At 44.3% G+C, this 20441-nt stretch overlaps 1 protein-coding gene across 1 annotated transcript in view; it reads left to right on the top strand.

Annotated features, from left to right (window-relative positions):
- The window catches only part of OAT (ornithine aminotransferase), a 31940-nt gene extending 24962 nt beyond the window's left edge, over window positions 1-6978 (top strand). The window contains exons 7-10 of the mRNA XM_056529554.1: window positions 757-885; window positions 1914-2027; window positions 2123-2267; window positions 6461-6978. Coding sequence (XP_056385529.1) covers window positions 757-885; window positions 1914-2027; window positions 2123-2267; window positions 6461-6621 — 549 coding nt within the window. The 3' untranslated portion in view covers window positions 6622-6978. The remainder of the gene's footprint in view (window positions 1-756; window positions 886-1913; window positions 2028-2122; window positions 2268-6460) is intronic.
- Window positions 6979-20441: the final 13463 nt, after the last annotated feature.

The following is a 20441-nucleotide window of genomic DNA, read 5'->3' on the forward strand; positions in this document are numbered from 1 at the left end:
AAAGTTGTCAATCTTGGTGTTATCTGGCAAATGCCAAACATCCTGCACGATGTTGGGCGGTAAGCGCAACCCCCATGTGGACTTCGGGCCCTCATACCACCCTCATGGAGTCTGTTTCTGACCGTTTGAGTGGACACATGAACACTTGTGGCCTGCTGGAGGTCATTTTGCAGGGCTCTGGCAGTGTTCCTCCTGCTCCTCCTTGCACAAAGGCGGAGGCAGTGGTCCTGCTTCTGGGTTGTTGCCCTCCTACGGCCTCCTTCAAGTCTCCTGATGAACTGGCCTGCCTCCTTGTAGCGCCTCCATGCTCTGGACACTACGCTGACAGAGCAAATCTTCTTGCCACAGCTTGCATTGATGTGGCATCCTGGAGGAGCGGCACTACCTGAGCCACTTGTGGGTTGTAGATTGTCTCATGCTACTACTAGAGTAAACTGCCAGCATTCAAAAGTGACCAAAAAATCAGCTAGGAAGCATAGGAACTGAGAAGTGGTCTGTGGTCACCACCTGCATAACCACTCCTTTATTGGCAGGTGTCTTGCTAATTGCCTATAATTTCCACCTGTTGCCTGTTCCATTTGAACAACAGCATGTGAAATTGTCAATCAGTGTTGCTTCCTGAGTGGACAGTGTGATTTCACAGAAGTGTCATTGACTTGGAGTTACATTGTGTTCCCTTTATTTTGAGCAGTGTATATAGAGAATCCTCCGATGACTCTGCTGCATGTGGCTAATAAGTGTTGTTCTCTCCGATAGGTCCTGTTCATTGCCGATGAGGTACAGACTGGCTTGGCCAGAACTGGGAAGATGCTGGCTGTGGACCATGAAAATGTCCGACCAGATATTGTGATACTGGGAAAAGCTCTGTCAGGAGGAGTTTATCCTGTGAGTATATAGGGGATTAAATTCTTGCAGGTCTGCAGAATAACTAATGGAGGCATGCATTTGGAGGGCAATGTCTTGTCTATGCTGTGCGGATTATGAAATGCATAGGGTATTGCTGCTCCTGGTGCTTGGTGGTTTTACAGTGCAGGTTAGCAGCGGTGTCATGCTTTGACTACTGACTGAGTGGCAATGTGACATATGGAGCCTCGGCCCCGATCTTCCTTCAGCCCCTGGGGCTCAATACGTCACATTGCTGCTCAACCAATCACTGGCTGAGATGGGACACCGCTGCATCCAACGATTTTCTGAGCTGCAAAGTGGCGCCTCAGCCACCAGGGGACCGCACTGAGGACCAGAGCAGCAATGCAGGGGCTAAGTAAAGGTCTAAATTTTTATTCTCTTTAAATTCAGGCAGTCTGGGCATCTATTAGATTGCTTTTGTATGCAGTTTCTGTGCAAAAAATGATGCGCCTATAGTTTAGCCGGAAGTCTGCACGATTTTGCTGTACATAGATAAGGAACTGCATGAAACAGTCTACACCAGAACCTTACCCCAAAACTGATCTCTTGGTCAATGCTCTTTGGGACTTTATAGTAAGACCACTACATTATTGCCTGCCCTACAGTCAGCACGAATTCTATGAAGTCCTCTTGGATCATCTTGTGACATTATTCACACAGTATTTATATGTACTCTTCTCAAGTTACCCACTACAACATAGAGCTGAATGTTGAGCAGAGGGGCTGTAGAAATGTTAAGCAAAATCCTGACATCTACTTGCATCGAATGTTAAGGCTTGTTGGGAAGAGCCTTCCCTTAGTCAGAAAAATCCAAAGGCAATCTGAACCATGCCTATATGCCAGCTATCTCTTTAGACCCCCCTGTATTCCTATTAAATGGTATGTAACTTCTTTAGAATAGGAACTTGACTTTGCCAAAAAATTTCCAGTTACTCAATGGAATCAGTATGTGCTGCAGGGACACAATGGCAGGGCTCTTGGCTGAATATCAGATGTTATTTCCCCAGGTATCTGGCGTGCTGTGTGACGATGAGGTGATGCTCACGATTAAGCCGGGTGAACATGGGTCAACATATGGCGGCAATCCCCTGGCGTGCCGTGTAGCCATGGCTGCCCTAGAGGTATTGTACCACTGCTTGTTGGTCACGATTGTTGTAGGTTTCCACATTGCTTTAGATATCAGTCACTAGGTTGATCGGTCTGATGGTTCTTACAGGTCATCGAAGAGGAGAAATTGGCAGAGAATGCCAGAGTGATGGGCGAACTGTTAAGGGCAGAACTTATGAAGACCCCCTCAGACATTGTCACTGATGTTAGAGGAAAAGGATTGCTCAACGCTATTGTCATAAAACAGACCAAAGGTAAGTAGTGGACTCTGTCAGAGGTATTAAAGGGGTTGTTAAACATGGCTGCTTTATGCCTAATATAATGCCAAACATCTCACTGGGTCATCTGGTATGGCATCTTGGCACATATAAAGTGAGTCTGAGCTGCTGTTCTACACACAAACTGGACAGGTGGGGATCTGTCTTAAAAGAAAGTGGCCATGTTTTGAATGTAAAAGGGGAATTCCACCCCTAGACATCTTCTTTCCTATCCTTGGGATAGAGGATATGTCTGATCGTGGGGGTCCCACTGCTGGGAACCCCTGTGATCTCTCCTGCAGCACTCCCTGTCATCTGCTGCACAGGGCGATACAGGGGGAGTGCTCCTTTTAATATAATTGGGTTAGAAGCTGGCACCATGCAGAACACAAAATTGGAACGTTAAGACTTTTAAATGGGCACTCTCCAAAACTAACTTTTGCTATTGCACTACTTATGGTAAATAAAAAAATCTTTCTAATGTACTTTATTTAAAAAATGAAGTTTTCCATGTTAGTTTAAAAAAAAAAAAGCTGCCACTAGGGGTCTCCCTACTTCTCCAGAGCACATTTCCCCATTTCTTGCACAGACTTTGGACTCCTGCCTGACAGAATTCAAAAATCTGGAAATGCAGTCTGGAGTGCGTGGGGTGGGGGGGGGGGGGGGGGGGGGGGTGTGTGTGTGTGTGTGTGTGTGTGTGTGTGTGTGTGTGTGTGTGGCCTTAGCCAATCATGGCTCATCTCATACTGGGCTGTGTAGCAGAGTGAAGGAGGAAGTTCTCCGCTGTATGGCTTCAGTTGATGTCATGCCTGCTGGGCAATGCCCCTTCCCAGTCTGTGAATCTGATTGAGACTGAGCAGAAAATACAGAGCAATATCAAGGCAGAAAACTAACTAATAATAATTAAAGGCAGGGGGTGGTTTATCATGGTGGGGGCAGTGACCTGGGAGGATTATAAAATGTAACAAAATCATGAGGTACTCTTTAAGAACTGATCCCTCAGACTAGAGCAGTGGTTTACAAATGGTCGACATCCTGCTGTTGCAAAACTACAACTCCCAGCAGGCCCGGACAGCCGTTGGCTGTCCTGGCCTGCTGTAAGTTGTAGTTTTGCAACAGCAGGTGGTTTACATTTTGAAGACCACTGCTTTACAGTAAGTCTTGGAGCTGTTCCCTTTACTCATCCCATGTACCCGGTCAGATGTAGGAAATGTCTGCAGTGTTTTTTTTGCAGGGAGTTGTAGCATGGATGGCTGTGACAGAGCGTTACAGTAGGCTGAGAAGCTATAGAGGGGTTTGTAGATCCAGAGAATAGAGAAGAATCCACTAGAGGTCACTCGTGAAACTGCTGCAAAAATCTCTCCTCCTGCATCCGTGTCTGGAAAGTCTTTATATTTATGGCTCACAGGAAAACAAGCTGAATTCTACACATTTAGAGCCAAATAAGAGTCAGGACAAGTGACTCTGCAGAGACCAAGGCTGATTGTATAAGTCTCCGGGCAGGAATAGAGGCGCCATGATCTTATCTGGTGATCAGTGGTGTCGGCCCATGACTACTATATAGGCCATCGGTGCTTCACTGTGGTAGCTAAAATTATGATATTCTTTGGGCAGTGTATACAAAATCAGGCTATGTACATGTGACAGCCATTTAGCTGTAGGTGATGGTGGCATTCTAGAAGAATACACAAAACCAGGGAATCGGAGTTCGGCAATTGAATATTGCTGAAAATGGGTTTCTCACTTTAACATGGGTTCCAGACTCTTCTCATGCTTCAATATTTTTCCCTAATCTAGAGCTCTTAAAGGGGATTCTAGTTTAGAATACCCATTTTAGACATCCTATTGAGTTGTTTGAGCTGTCGATAGAGGGGGACCTCCATTCATAAGCCTCATCTCCTTGCTTGGCGTGGTGGAGTGGCTCTTTAAGGCCAGTGCAGTATTACACAGACAGCCCATTGATATAAATGGGCACTGCATGCTTAAAAGGGCTTGTCCATCAAAAGACTAAACCTGTGTGTCACGATCACACCCTATCGGTCCAGCTAAGACGCTAGAGAGTGTGATGGTGCAAGGGTTAAAGCAGCCAGACCTCTGGGTATCCACTACAAGTCCCAGCGAGTCACCCAATTAACCATTAGATAAACGTGTTTTACCAGAACCTCCTTCAGAAAGATGAGCTCATATATTTAGAGATCAAAGACTAGAGCTGATTAATTAAACATTTAATCTGATAAAAGGTATCACAGTGCTAAATATATAAAAATACAGAAACTAAGTTACAAAAATGTATAAGAGTTTAGCAAGGCAAGTTCAGAAAACAAAAGGTGAAGTTCTTACAGCATGATATAGCAGTCCATGAGAGAGCTGTTCTTAGGATGGTCTTGTCAGCTTGTGGCCCAGCTTTTTAACAACCAACTTTTAGTCTAGCATTGTTTAAATATCATATCTGCTTTCTTGGGAGGGAGACTCCATTCCCCCCCCCCCCCCCCTCTGATCCCACCAGGGGGGCATCTCTGTCTCTGGCCCTCTTATCTGGTTGATTATATGATGGGACCAGAGTGCACGACTTCCTGCTGCTTCAAAAAGAGCCTCTGACTTCAAGAGATGTAAACAAACAGCCAGACCCCCAATAAAATGCAATACACAAGTCTGAATGACCTCTCACCCATGTCTTGGATGATCGATCACACAGTTATAATTATAATACACATATAGGATTTTAATAATCAGGCCTTGGGCCTGACACACTGTATGGTGTCAAAATGTATTATAAAACTTGCTAATCACAGCTTCCTGTAAGCTGTGACACTGCATCACAGAGCAGAGTTTTGTCCCTCCTGTGTGACAAGACCAGAGAAGTTTGTGTGGTGTGGGGGTTGTAGAGCTGGTATTACTGTTCATTAGCTTTGACTCTTCAAATAAGGCAGTGAAAAGCTGCTCTGTTACAGAAGTTTCCTTCAGAACAAGAGGATCGCTTCTCTCATCTGATAGTCTGAACACTAATGAGCAGTAATACCAGCTCCCCCTTACATCACTGGTCTTGTCCCATGCTGACACAGATGAAATGGATGATCTGTTCACTTGGATAATATATTAGTACGTTGCTTTATTATACAGTAACCCCCCGACCTACGATGGCCCCAACATATGATAAAATCGACATACAATGCTTTTATATGTCGGGGCCATTGCATTAACTGCTATCCGGCAGCGCAAAATGCTTAAGCTGCTGTCGGATAGCAGTTTAAGCATCCCTGGCAGGTTCGCTTACCTATTCCCGCTGCTCCGGGTCCACTTCGCGATCCTCCAGTGTCTTGCGCATCTTCTCCAGGGTCCGGGCCTTGCTTTCTGGCGTCGTTATTACGTCACTACATGCTGCGCCGGCGCAGCAGCGTAATAACGTCACCAGAAAGCAAGGCCCGGACCCTGCGGAAGAAGCCGGAGGATCGCGAAGAAGACACCGGAGCATCGGGAGTGGTGAGGACCTGGTCCGGAGCGACGGGGACAGGCGAGTACAGCATCCTATACTTTACATTGCACGGATCCCTCAACATACGATGGATTCGACAAACGATGGGTCGTTTGGAACGAATTACCATTGTATGTTGAGGGACCACTGTACATTTACACACATTACAGCTGATATCTAGGGGTTTCAGCAGGGGAACAGTGGCTGTCCAGGCATGGTGGGAGATATAGTTTTGGAGGCATCCTGATTGGGAAACGCTGGTCTAGAAGTTGATCATAGCTGGTAGGGCAACATCCTTTACACAAGTCCCACTGATTTTTAATAGAAGTTTTGTATGACGGCTGTTTTCATCTTCCTGACATCTGTTGTCCACAAAGACATCAAATAGCAGTGTTATGTTTTTTTTTTTTTCATTAATTTTTCAGCCTTTTAATTCTATTGTGCATGAATTCTGTTTTCACATGCTGCATTTTTATACTAAATGCAGGAAAACACCTCTTATATCTAACCACCTCACTTTTGTGATGCTGTGGTAAAACGCACAAAAAACTTGCAGTTTGTGGTGTTTTAAATAAGTTCCCTGAATATAACAGGTGTATAAAGCCACAGAAAAACCGCCGTGTGAACCCAGCCAAAAATCCATAATTTGCAATTGACATCTCAATGTCTGCGTTAACCTGACATGTCACTTTTTGGCTTTTTTTTTTTTTCTCCATAGATTGTGATGCTTGGAAGGTGTGCCTCAGACTTCGTGATAATGGACTTCTGGCCAAGCCCACACATGGCGATACCATCAGACTGGCCCCACCGCTGACCATCAAGGAGGACGAGATCCAGGAATGCATTGAAATCATCCATAAGACGCTCCTTTCCTTCTGAGCCCTCTTCGGAGTCTCAATATCCCTTCCCATGTGGTTACTCGGTTAAATTAGATACTCTACACATTTAGAGTGTTACTAAAGTTGCTCCATTGGACACAGTGTGCCCTCTACTAAATTGCTAGTGACCCCCTGTATATTTCTTGGTTGGGGCTGGTGGGTTCCTGGTATGGGTGATGGATCAGTATGTTACAGTGAGCTCATATAGCCCCTTGTACTGAAGATGATGCTTGTATCTAGTGTTTTGGTTTTTCTATGTATTGTAGTATTTATAGTAAGAAACATAGAGATTATTTAATATTAGCTGTTAACATTGTTGATGCTTATAAAATGTGAATAAAATATGGCTTCTCTGTAACATCTGGCTGGTCTGTTTATTGCATAGTATCCTGGGAGTAGGAGTGAAACTCAATCAAGGCAGGAAACGTTGGAGTTGAGTGACTGTGGATAGCATTATATCAAACTGTCTGTAGTTCTAAACGGCAAATACAGCTAAAATATACCGTATTTATCGGCGTATAACACTTTTTAAAACTTAAATTTAAGGCAAAAAGCCTGCCTGCATGTTATACGCCGATAAGTCTTCTGGCCACCGATATAAAGCGGCAGCAGCTGCTTAAGTATTAGCAGCACAGCCGCAGCCACTTTAAATCAGTGACCAGCGGCGTCTCCTCCCCGCTCTGTAAAACTGTCACTTGTTTTCTCCCGCACTTTCCACAGGTACTGGTGGATAATGCGGGAGATGCTGATTAAAATAAGCCCTACCATTTAATCAGAGTCTCCCACACTATCCACCAGTACCTGTGGATAGTGTGGGAGAAAACAAGTGACAGTTACTTAAAATTTTTCTTACCTTCCCCCTTTCCCTGCTTTTCATAGTTTTTAATTTTTTTATTTTCCTTACCTGGCTGCACTTCGTCAGGCAGGGGGTGGGGGGGGGGGGGGCTTGCAGGCTTCGGTCAGTGAAGCAGATGAGTGATGTCCTCTGCCGGCTTCTCTGCGCGGCATCAGTGACGTCACTTAATTTCCTGTAGTCGCCGCCAAAAAGTGACATCCCTGATGCCGCGCAGAGGAGTCGGGAGAGGATGTCGCTCATCTGCTTCACTGACCGCAGCCCACAAGACAGCCGAAGCGCAGCCAGGTAAGGAAAGTGGAAGAATAGCATGTAGGAGGGGGATGATGACAGGGGAAATGATGGGGGGGGGGGGGGGGAGGAGGATGATGAGACGGGGTGGGGGGAACATGAGACGGGGGAATGATGGGGGGGCATGATGAGACAGGGTGGGGGATGATGAGGGGGGGATGATGAGACGGGGAAATGATGAGGGGGAGAGGAATGATCGGGGGATGATGACGGGGAAATTATGGTGGGGGAGGCACTAAATGCTTAATGTCTGTATGGCTAGTGGTGGTCTATGACAAGGCGAAATTATGAGACATGGGGGATGATGAGACGGGGGGTGGCGGAGGGGGGTAAATGTGGCACAGGGACTGATAAAAGGGAAGGAATGATGTGGCACTGGAGGGGACAGGACCAATCTGGGGTGCAGAAGAAAGCTAAGTTGGGGGATGATGTGGCATTTAGTCATTTATTTTACATTTTATTTTTTTTACTTAAATTTCCCTGTTAAAATGGGGGTGCACGTTATAAACCAATAAATACAGTACATTTAAAAAATAAAATTTATGCAATGGATGGTGACATGTAATGAACAGGATCTTCTATGATAAACGTTAAAAGCTCTAAATAGTGCAAAATTTTAATATGGCAGGTAAGTCTTAAAGGCTAGGGCTGGTCGAGGAGCTCATCTAACAGTCTTCTAGACTGCTGTTCCCCAGTACATCTGCTGGGTTTATTGGCCACATCATGAAGGGGAACATGTAGCATATCTTACAAGCTCATCTCCTGAAAATGTCTGCCATCTAATTTGGGGGTACCATTACATTAGTCTCCAGATAAACAATCTGTCGTGTTCATTTCAAGAAATAAGGACACAACTGTTGATGCATAATTATCCATCACCGTCCTTGTTACATCCAACAAGTGAATGTATTAGAAGAGACCGCTGGATACAATTTGCTCTACTTTACATCTATATGTTTATCCTTGTACGCATGTGAGACAGAATTTGGTGTTATCATACCCCCATTTCCTTTATTCATATATGTGAACATGACTGACTACTGATCAGGGTTGTCTGACTGTGACCGACAGTGACTTTGGGAAAAAATATATATATATTTTTTTTTTTTAAGCACATTTCATTGTTTTTGTATAATCTGCAATATGTTCATAATTTCTCCTTCAACCCTGATGAGCCAATCTGAAACATGGGAGAAACGCGTAGGACCATGGAGCAAGAGAAATTTGTACATAATACCACTTGACGACAATTATTTTAGAGTGGCTTTTGTATACCCTTTTCCCCATCCACACTTAAAGTTGTAAGGGTCTAGACTAGGTAGGGAAATTTAATGTAAAAATGTAATGCAAAAAAATGTTGTCTTCTCTGGACATTTTGTTGCCCCCTCAACCATTCACTGCAATGAGCAGACAGTTTCAGGTGAAACCTCATCCAAAGGAGGTAGAAGACCACTTGGGGGACCAGAAGATTTGGATGTGATGGGGTAGTATGCAGGCTTTTATTTTCAGCACACAGGGTAGCATAACTAAAACATTTTTATTAAATTTTTTCCGGGGGAAATCCCTTCAATGAAAGTATATTACTGTGATTTTGACTATAGCGATTTGGCTGTTAAAATAAAAATAAGTAAACTGCAGACACTGAATATATTGGTTGTATGATGAGGATGCGATTTGCAGTTGTGATCAGTGTCATTGTGTAGCCTCGGCCTTAGTCACAGGTCTATAGAAAATGGCAGCTCAACTAAAAAACATCTCAATCCAGGCTCTGTCATCTGTGGGGAATAACCTTCTGCATACAGGACTCTTTATAATCTAGATTACTGAATAATGGCCAGGGTGAAATTTCTACTGCTGGGTCTTATAGCAGAGGACACTGGGGGGGGGGGGGGGGTGGAAACAGTTCTCTGCACGGAGTTCATTTTAGGCTTGTTGAGTTAATCCACTTTGTAGACGTGACAGTGTGCTGCACCAGTAATCGTGATGTAGGATTAACTAATCTGCTTTGATTATTTTAGCCTTGGAGCTACGTCTGTGCGTGTTTAGTTATTATGGAATTCAAGCCCGTCAACAATGGGCTCTTGTATATACACCAATGGCCATTAATAGAGGATCTTATACTAAAGCTGCCTGTGTAATCTTGTCAGATCCTGTCATGGGTTAAACTTCCACTATGTGCAGAAGTGGACTCTTTCTGGTCATCTATTTGTGATGACAAGAGGGTGTACACTTCTAAATGACAATAGCTACTCCTATGATCCCGAGTTTGGCTCGTATCCTAAAGTATTGGCCTTGTTGCCCCCTGTAATGAGGCCTGTGTGTTTACCTGAATACATTATAAGGACCACCTTGGTGCATGAATCTGATTTGCACCTCCAGCTTGGCATTTGGACCCCACTTTTTTTTGAGACTCTGGTAGTATTCTAAACATACTTTGGGCTAGTCATTGCTCGGTACATAAAGTAACCCATTATTGTGTGTTCCTGTATTCCAGGCTAGTCCTTAGACACAACTGTACGTTCTGAAAATCTAAGATGCCCATCTGACATGGTCATCTCAGAGCAACTCCGACCAAGGAGATACCCTGAGTTCCCAGTGATTTCTCCGGTTCTGAATCCTTCAGAATGGGGCAGGAGGTTGACCTACAGATGCGGTGTAAAATCCACTCTGCTTGATTTAGCCATGTTGTCTTTGGTCAGCCATCATATTGTGCATGGTACCTTCTTGGTTTATACAAACTTGGTATTTACTATTGTCCCCAGGCCACATACAAAAATAATACAATTTAAAGAGGTACTCCGCTGGGCAGCGTTCGGAAGTAAATGTTCCGAATGCTGTTTTCGTGCTGCAGGGATTGGCCATACCCCTTGTGACATCACGGCCACGCCTCAATGAAAGTCTGAGAGGTGGCGTGATGGCTATTATGCCCCCTCCCATTTACTTGCATTGAGGGGGCGTGACCATGACATGATAAGGGACATGGCCGACCCCCGCAGCACAAACAGCATTCGGGACATTTACTTCCGAACGCTGGCCAGTGGAGTACCCCTTTTAACTCACCTTCCGTTGCGCCGGTATCCGGATAGTCTCTGCTGACAGTGTTTATTTTTGCAGGCAGCCTGGGGACAATAGTAAATTAACTTTCCACTGGACAACCCCATTAAAGCCATTGACGGGTGAAGTTAATAACATTTAGGATCTAGTAATAGTACCATCTGCCAATGGATTTAAAGGGTACCTCTCATCAAAAAAAACTTTTGATATATTAAAGATTAATGTATGCTTGCTGACAGGACTGATTGGGAAAAATACAATAGAAAGAAGCATATTTTTCATTAACATGCTATTGGAAAGTTATTCAACATTCATTAATCTAAAATATATCAAAAGTTTATTTGATGAGAGGTACCCTTTAATATATTAGGCAGCAAGTGAACAGTCAGTTCTTGAAGTTAATGGGCCTCATTTACGAAGAGTTTCGGGTTTTTACTAGTGGGAAAAGTTGTTTCAGACTTGCAGGATTCCTCTCTATTTACTATTGGGAAAAGTTGGGAACATTTTCTGACCAGCTTTTTCTCGGTCGATATTTCCAGCCATTTATTCACAGGATTTTCTGTGAATTCAATAGTAAATCGGTCGCGTTGGGAAACCATGCCTCTTTTCGGGCCGTCCACGCAGTGGCGTTGCTAGGGTTGGTGTCACCCGGTGCGGTAGAAAATGGTGTCACCCTGTTGTGACAGACACCACTGTTGTAGCGCATTGTGAGAAATTCCAGTATAATAATCAGATATACCAGTTGCCACAGAATAGGAAAGTGTTAAAGAAGTTTTCACCATTGAAATATACAGCTCCCAGAATTACTTAAAGGGGTACTCCACTGGAAAACATTTACTTTTATATCAACTGGTGCCAGAAAGTTAAACAGATTTTTAAATTACTTCTATTTAAAATCTTAATACTTACAGTACTTATAAGCTGGTGTATGCTCCACAGGAAGTTGTGTAGTTCTTTCCAGTCTGACCACAGTGCTATTTGCTGACACCTCTGTCCATGTCAGGAACTGTCCAGAGCAGGATAGGTTGCTATGGGGATTTGCTCCTACTATGGACAGTTCATGACATGGACAGAGGTGTCAGCACAGAGCACTGTGGTCAGACAGAAAATAAATTAAAAAAGAAAATAACTTCCTGTGAATCGCTTATACAGCAGCTAATAAGTACTGGAAGGATTAAAAAATTTAAATAGAAGTAATTTACAAATCTGTTTAACTTTGTAGCACCAGCTGATTAAAAAAAATGTTTTCCAGTAGAGTACCCCTTTGAGCAGTGGTGAGGTTATGCTGGGAGTTGTAGTTTCACTGACCTTACTGTAGAACTGACAAGTGACTACAGCTCTGATAGGACATAGAGAGGAGAATGTACAATGATATCAGTGACTACAGGTGACGTCTTCTCTATAGTGAGGAGAATACACAATGATATCAGTGACTACAGGTGACGTCTTCTCTATAGTGAGGAGAATACACAATGATATCAGTGACTACAGGTGACGTCTTCTCTATAGTGAAGAGAATACACAGTGATATCAGTGACTACAGGTGACGTCTTCTCTATAGTGAGGAGACTACACAATGGTATCAGTGACTACAGGTGATGTCTTCTCTATAGTGAGGAGAATACACAATGATATCAGTGACTACAGGTGACGTCTTCTCTATAGTGAAGAGAATACACAGTGATATCAGTGACTACAGGTGACGTCTTCTCTATAGTCTTCCCTTATCTAATTCAGATGGTACATACCGCCAGGACTTGTTCCAGCTAAAACTTCTCTCTGCAGAATGTGACGCCAAGATGTCTCCTCACTATGTCAGCGCATTCTCATCCTCTATATGAAAACAATTATTATTATAAACCTGCCAGACACTGTATCCTCTAAATATAATACTACTATACACTATACTCTTTGATTATAAACCTTCCATACACCGTACCCACTGAATATAATACTACCACACACTGTACATTCTGAATATAATACCAACACATACTGTACCCTCTGAATAAAAATCTGCCACATACTGTACCCCTGAATATAATACCGCCACACACTGTACCCACTGAATATAATACTACCACATACTGTACCCTCTGAATATAATACTACCACAAACTGTGCCCTCTGAATATAATACTACCACAAACTGCGCCCTCTGAATATAAATCTGCCACATACTGTACCCTCTGAATATAAATCTGCCACATACTGTACCCTCTGAATATAAATCTGCCACATACTGTACCCCTGAATATAATACCGCCACATACTATACCCCTGAATATAATACCGCCACATACTGTACCCTCTGAATATAATACTACCACCCACTGCGCCCTCTGAATATAATACTTAGGATGAGCAAACTACAGTAAATTCAACTCGTCACAAACTTCTCGGCTCGGCAGTTGATGTATTTTCCTGCATAAATTAGTTCAGCTTTCAGGTGCTCCGGTGGGCTGGAAAAGGTGGATACAGTCCTAGGAGACTCTTTCCTAGGAATGTATCCACCTTTTCCAGCCCACGGGAGCACCTGAAGGCTGAACTAATTTACGCAGGATAAGCCATCAACTGCCGAGCCGAGAAGTTTGTGACGAATCGAATTTACTGTAAGTTCGCTCATCTCTAATAATACTACCAAAAACTGCGCCCTCTGAATATAATACTACCACAAACTGCGCCCTCTGAATATAATACTACCACAGACTGCGCCCTCTGAATATAATACTACCACACACAGCGCTCTCTGAATATAACACTACCACAAACTGCGCCCTCTGAATATAATACTACCACAAACTGCGCCATCTGAATATAATACTACCACCCACTGCGCCTTCTGAATATAATACTACCACACACAGCGCTCTCTGAATATAACACTACCACAAACTGCGCCCTCTGAATATAATACTACCACAAACTGCGCCATCTGAATATAATACTACCACCCACTGCGCCTTCTGAATATAATACTACCACACACAGCGCTCTCTGAATATAACACTACCACAAACTGCGCCCTCTGAATATAACGTTGCCATACAGTGCACCCTCTGAATATAATACCACAACCGCAGTAACACCCCTCAACATCCGTTAGCTGATGCTATTACCACAGGAGGGAGGTATTGGTGGTGTTGCTGGAGGATGATGAGGGTGCTACTGGCCATCCCCCCTGGCAGTATCACCCCCATCATCAATCGGCAGGATCATCCTCCTGGCAGGAGCACCGCCATCATCCACCATCAGGATCTGCTGATGGAGGTGCTGCTGGGGGGGGGGGGGGGGGGGTGTTGCTGGTGGATGATGAGGGTGCTACCGCCTGGGGGGGAGCATTAGGTAGGCATCAGTTCCCCCACATTAGGTAGGTAGCAGTTTCCCCACATTAGGTAGCATCTTTTCCCCACATTAGGCAGCATAGATTCCCCACATTTGGTACCAGTTCCCCCACATTAGGTAGGTACCAGTTACCCCACATTAGGTAGCAATTTCCCCACATTAGGTAGCAATTTCCCCACATCAGGTAGCACAGATTCCCCACATTAGGTAGCATAGATTCCCCACATTCGGTAGCACAGATTCCCCACATAAGGTAGCATAGACTCCCCACATAAGGTAGCATAGACCCCCCACATAAGGTAGCATAGACTCCCCACATTTGATAGCACAAATTCACCACATTAGGTAGCATAGACTCCCCACATTAGGCCGCAGGTTCCCCACAATGGGTCAAAGTCTCCCCACAATAGATCGCTGGTTCAAACCCCCCCCCCACACACACACACACAAAAAAAACCACATAAAACACAGAAAGACACACACACACACAGTCAGAGAGACACACACTCACAGACAGACACAGACAGAGTCACACATACACACAGAGAGTCACACAGTCACACACACACTCAGAGAGTCACACAAACACACACAGAGTCACATACAGTACACACAGTCACACACACACAGAGTCACACACACAAACATAGATAGAGACAGACAGAGAGACAGAGAGACAGACACACACACTCACCCATCCAGCGCAGCGCTCCTTCTCACCTGGCGCCCTGCGAGTGACGTAACTGACGTCCTCCTGCGCGGCCATGCGGTGTGACGTCAGGCCGGCGCAGACGTGGGAGCGGAGGCCGGGCACAGTGCTGGTGAAGGTGAGGGGGCGGTGTGAAGACGGACGGGCGCACAGTGCACGTAAAAGGGGGGGTTGCTAACGGACGGGCGCACCACACACACAGCGCAGGGGGGGGGTGCTGACGGATGGGAGGCCGGTCGAGCACAGATGGGGGGGGGTTTCGGTGTAGCTGGGGAGGGGGGTGCTGCGGAGCGTCTTGGTGTCACCCCATTAGATTGGTGTCACCCGGTGCGGGCCGCACCCCCCGCACCAGGGTCGCAACGCCACTGCGTCCACGCCACCTTTGCGACAGACCACGTACCATTTTTGGCTTTTCAAAGTGCAATGTCGGGTTTGTTGGATTTTTCAGGCGCACACTGGCGCACACATGTCTCAGACACCCTGCGCCAAAATAAACAGACAAAAACCGGTCGGTTTCAGCTTAGTAGTTGAGGCCCAATGTGTTGGAAGGAAAATGGGAAAGTGTAAGGCCCCATTCACACTACGGAATTCCTGCAGAATTTCTGGGCGGAATTCCGCGGTGTGAACTTTAACATTAGTGTGAACGGGTTTCCGCGAGACCCGTTCACACTGCGGAATTCATTCTTTGCGCGGATTCCGCGAGCACTGCATAGCCGTCAATGGTGACGGCTCAGTGCCCTGCGGCCCTAGCGCCGAAGTATTTTCGGCGACGGCCGCCAGGCGGAAGCTCCGCTCGCGGAATTCATCCGCGAGAATTTCGTAGTGTGAACGGGGCCTAAATATCTGAGCAGCTTTGACAAGGACCAAATTGTAATGGTTAGACAACTGGACCAGAACATCTCCAAAAAACAGCAGTGTTGAGTGTTCCTGGTATGTAGTGGTTAGTACCTGGCAAAAATGCCTCATGGAAGGGCAACTTGTAAAAGGGTCATGAGCCCTCAAGGTACACTGAGTAGTGTAGGCTGGTCAATCTGAGCTACTGTAGCAGAAAATTACCAAAAAGTTAATTGTGCTTTTAGATGTGATTGAAAGAAGTCGTAACACACAGGGCATCACAGCACACATCAGAGTGCCCATGTTGACCCCTTTCTACCCATGAAAGCGCCTGCCATGGGCACATGAGCATCAAAACTGGACTAAGGAGCCATGGAAGGTGGTCTGGTCTGATACATCATGTGTATGTGGAATGGAAAGAAGACAAGCTGGTGGAGGAAGTGTGAAGCTCTGGGCAATGTTCTACTGGGAAACCTTGGGGCACTGGCGTTCATGTGGATGTTGCTGTAGCACCTACCTAAACATTGTACTAATCATGTACCCCCCCCCCCCCCCCACCCCACATGGCAGTGGTATTCCTTGAGTGGCCATTTTCAGCAGGATAATTCACCGGTCACACTTTCAAAAATTGTTCAGGAAAGAAGAACATGACATAAAGTTACAGGTGTGAATTTAGCTTTCCAGATCTTCATCCAGTTAATAATCTGTGAGGAAAAGTCACCTGGATTTTTTTTTCTTAAAACTAAAAGTTTGAAATTGCAATAAAACGAAGAAAACATAAATCTACTATTGTTATATCTTGTGGAGTCATATGATTAAACTTTAGAGCCCCAAAGCTACAATACTGTATCTGCCAGAAATCAGAAGGTGGCATCCTCAGGCTTTTGTCTTGTAAGTTCAATGGATTGTGTATTAGAAAGGAAGCGTACAAAACATGTAGTAACCTTAGCAGGTAAACTGTGTAAAAGAGCGAGTGCTTTACAAGGATTGTTACTTGGATATGGCATGAATACCGCATAGAAAAATAAATTCTATTCGCGGATGCTGGTGTAAAAATATATGGCAAATACGTATGCGAGCAAATTGATTCGCCACCTCATAGACTATAATGGGAAAATCAATTGTTTAATTTGGCTCTCTGAAATTGAATGACAAACCCAATGTCTTTTAATAGCAGATGGATTGAAAACTGGTGGGACTGTAATTGGTTATATAAATGTGTTCAGTCTACCTGTATGTACAGCAGATAATAGCCTGGTGCGGTGTAAGCCCGAAAAATCTATGTGACGTTAAATACTTTTGTGTCAAAAAAGACAAAGGAATTATAGTGAGTGATACCTTTATTGGCTAGAATTATATTTTCAAGCTTTCAGAGCTCTGTGGAAAGGGTGATATAAGGGTGAAAGGGTGATATATGGTTAAAGAATGTATCTGGGCTTTAAAAAAATTGAAGGTCTATTCTGCAGATAAGTCATCATTATTGGATTGGCGCGGATCCAACTCCTGACACCACCCCCACACACACACCACTACGGCTCTTGCTTAAGCGCTGCAGCCTCTTTATTGAGTGTTCATATCTGCATTGCCTTACTATTAGGCAATGATCACACAATGGAATTTCTAAGCGGAATCCGGCGGAAAAATTCTGCTCGGAAATTCCACTGCAGCAGAGTCTGTTTTCAATGGGATTCTGCTGCATTGTGCACGTGGTGAAATTTCAGCGGTGGAAACATCTGCTGCAGAAATTCCACTTGCGGCCTTCATAGAAAGAATTGACACATCCGAGCCGCTCAGAAATGCATTGCCGTCTATAGAGACCTGGCATTTTCTGTCAGCACCTGCTATATGCAGAAAGTCCACCTGGAATTTTTCCGGCCGGACATTTCGCCGTGTGAACTTATTCTTAGTGGGAAACCACAGAAGCTGTGCTAAAATGCAGAAGCCATTTGCTGCGCAAATTTGCCCCAGCAGCGCTCGGACAAGTGCTGCAGCCTCCGCCGCTGTGCTTGGTATTGCAGATTATAGCAAGTGAATGGAACTAAGCTAGTACCACGTGCAGCCACTATAGAACAGTACATAGCTATGCCTGACAATGAGTGTGGTCCCTTCAATCACCTGATCAGTAGGGATTGTAGTAGTTGGACCCCCAAAGGTGACCTTCATGGGGGGGGGGGGGGAGGTTAGAAATTGCCTGTGTGTACGTTGCGTGTGCCCCCATATTTATCATGAAGGTGCAAGTTCTTTATAAATAGCGTGGATCTAGGCAAGTGTGTTCTGGGCTGAAGTGATGCGGTCATTCTTAGGATTTATCATTGCTAAAAAGATCCTAAGTCATAAACCAAAAAACAAAAACAAAAAACAAAAATAATTTGGCAAAGTGACTAAAAAATTGCACTTTTTTTTGCGCAAATTGTGACAAATGTACACAAAGCTGTGTAAATACAATGATACAGTACATCCAAAGATCTTCTATACAGCCCATCTTCAGTAAAGGAGGAAAGACACTGCTCAGCTCATCGCTTCACTGTTTCCGTGATCAGTGGGGATCTCAGAACCCAGACCCTGATCTTCCAAAAAGGTTCTGGGCAGTCTTTCCCCAACAGGTTGCCTCCAGCTGTTGCAAAACTACAACTCCCAGCATGCCCGGACAGCCTCCGGCTGTCCGGGCATGCTGGGGGTTGTAGTTTTGCAACAGCTGGAGGCCCCCTGTTTGGGAAACACTGCTCTATGACATATCGAAAGGTCTTCGAAGCCACAGTTACACTCTCTCTATAACTGCAGTGTATACAGCACTGAACAGTGCCCCTTAGTGGCTGATCGCAGAACAGTGCTGCCTTGTGCACCAAAATTCAAAAATCCTCAAATTGTGATGTGGCCCTCTTGTAGTGTTGAATCGGAAGCAAAAAGAAGATGACGGGACCGGACAGAGAGAAACAGTAGCTGCAGGGAACCAGAGCTAGGTAAGTATAGATTTTTTTAAATTTTTCCCGTCCTCTATAGTATCCGAATTTTTGCAAAACGCCGGATAATTCCTTCAAATTTTTGGAGAGTTTAGTTACATGACGTGTGATCAGGACTTGTAATCATTTCAACGTGGAAAAGCTTTACCTCCACATGTGCTTTGTTCTTTGTAAGACTCTCTCGGCTTGACCTTATGTGCGACATCATAATTCAGGAATCCTGTGGTTGTGAATGAGGAGCGAGACTGCTGACAGCCACACAGGCGAAGGCTACCCCCACATTATGTGGTGTGTGGTAAATCCAATCACTGGGGTCTGCTGCTCACTCAATAAGACGTCTACTGGTTGCTATTGTTGGAGGTTGGAGTAGAATTTAGGACTAAATAGTACACTGCTCCAAAAATAAAGGGAACACTAAGTTAACACATCCTAGATCTGAATGAACTAATCGTATGAAATACTTTCTTCTTTACATAGATGAATGTGCTGACAACAAAATCACACAAAAATGATCAATGGAAATCAAATTTATCAACCCATGGAGGTCTGGATATGGAGTCACACTCAAAATCAAAGTGGAAAACAACACTACAGGCTGATCCAACCTTATGTAATGTCCTTAAAACAAGTCAAAATGAGGCTCAGTAGTGTGTGTGGCCTCCACGTGCCTGTATGACCTCCCTACAATGCCTGGGCATGCTCCTGATGAGGTGGCGGATGGTCTCCTGAGGGATATCCTCCCAGACCTGGACTAAAGCATCCGTCTGTGAAAATGAAAAATAAAATTTTTGATTTGCACAATCCACCGTTTCAAATATCTGTCAAATGCCAGTGGGGTGTAAATGCTCACTGCACCCCTTATTAAATTCCATGAGGGGTATAGTTTCCAAAATGGGGTCACATGTGGGGGGGGGGGGTCCACTGTTCTGGCACCATAGGGGCTTCCTAAATGGAACATGCCCCCCAAAAACCCTTTCAGAAAAACTCACTCTCCAAAATCCCACTGTCGCTCCTTTCCTTCTGAGCCCTCTACTGCGCCCGCCGAACACTTTACATACGCATATGAGGTATTACCTTACTCGAGAGAAATTGGGTTACAAATTTTAGGGTGATTTCTCTCCTTTTACCCCTTGTAAAAATTCAAAAATTGGGTCTACAAGAAAATGCGAGTGTAAAAAATGAAGATTTAGAATTTTCTCCTTCACTTTGCTGCTATTCCTGTGAAACACCTAAAGGGTTAAAACACTTACTGAATGTCATTTTGAATACTTTGGGGGGTGCAGTTTTTATAATGGGGTCATTTATGGGGTATTTCTAATAGGAAGACCCTTAAAATCCACTTCCAACCTGAACTGGGCCCTGAAAAATTACGATTTTGAAAATCTTGAGAAAAATTGGAAAATTGCTGCGGAACTTTGAAGCCCTCTGATGTCTTCCAAAAGTAAAAACTTGTCAATTTTTTTATGCAAACACAAAGTAGACATATTGTATATATGAATAAATATGTAGTTTATTTGGAATATCCATTTTCCTTTCAAGCAGAGACTTTCAAAGTTAGAAAAATGCAAAATTTTCTAAATTTTCATGAAATTTTTAGATTTTTTACCAAGAAAGGATGCAAATATCAGTGAAATTTTACCAATAACATAAAGTACAATATGTCACGAAAAAACAATCTCGGAATCAGAATGATAAGTAAAAGCATTCCAGAGTTATTAATGTTTAAAGTGACAGTGGTCAGATTTTCAAAAAATGCCCAGGTCCTGAAGGTGAAA

Source organism: Hyla sarda, chromosome 7 (genome assembly GCF_029499605.1).
Source record: "Hyla sarda isolate aHylSar1 chromosome 7, aHylSar1.hap1, whole genome shotgun sequence".
NCBI lineage: Eukaryota > Metazoa > Chordata > Amphibia > Anura > Hylidae > Hyla > Hyla sarda.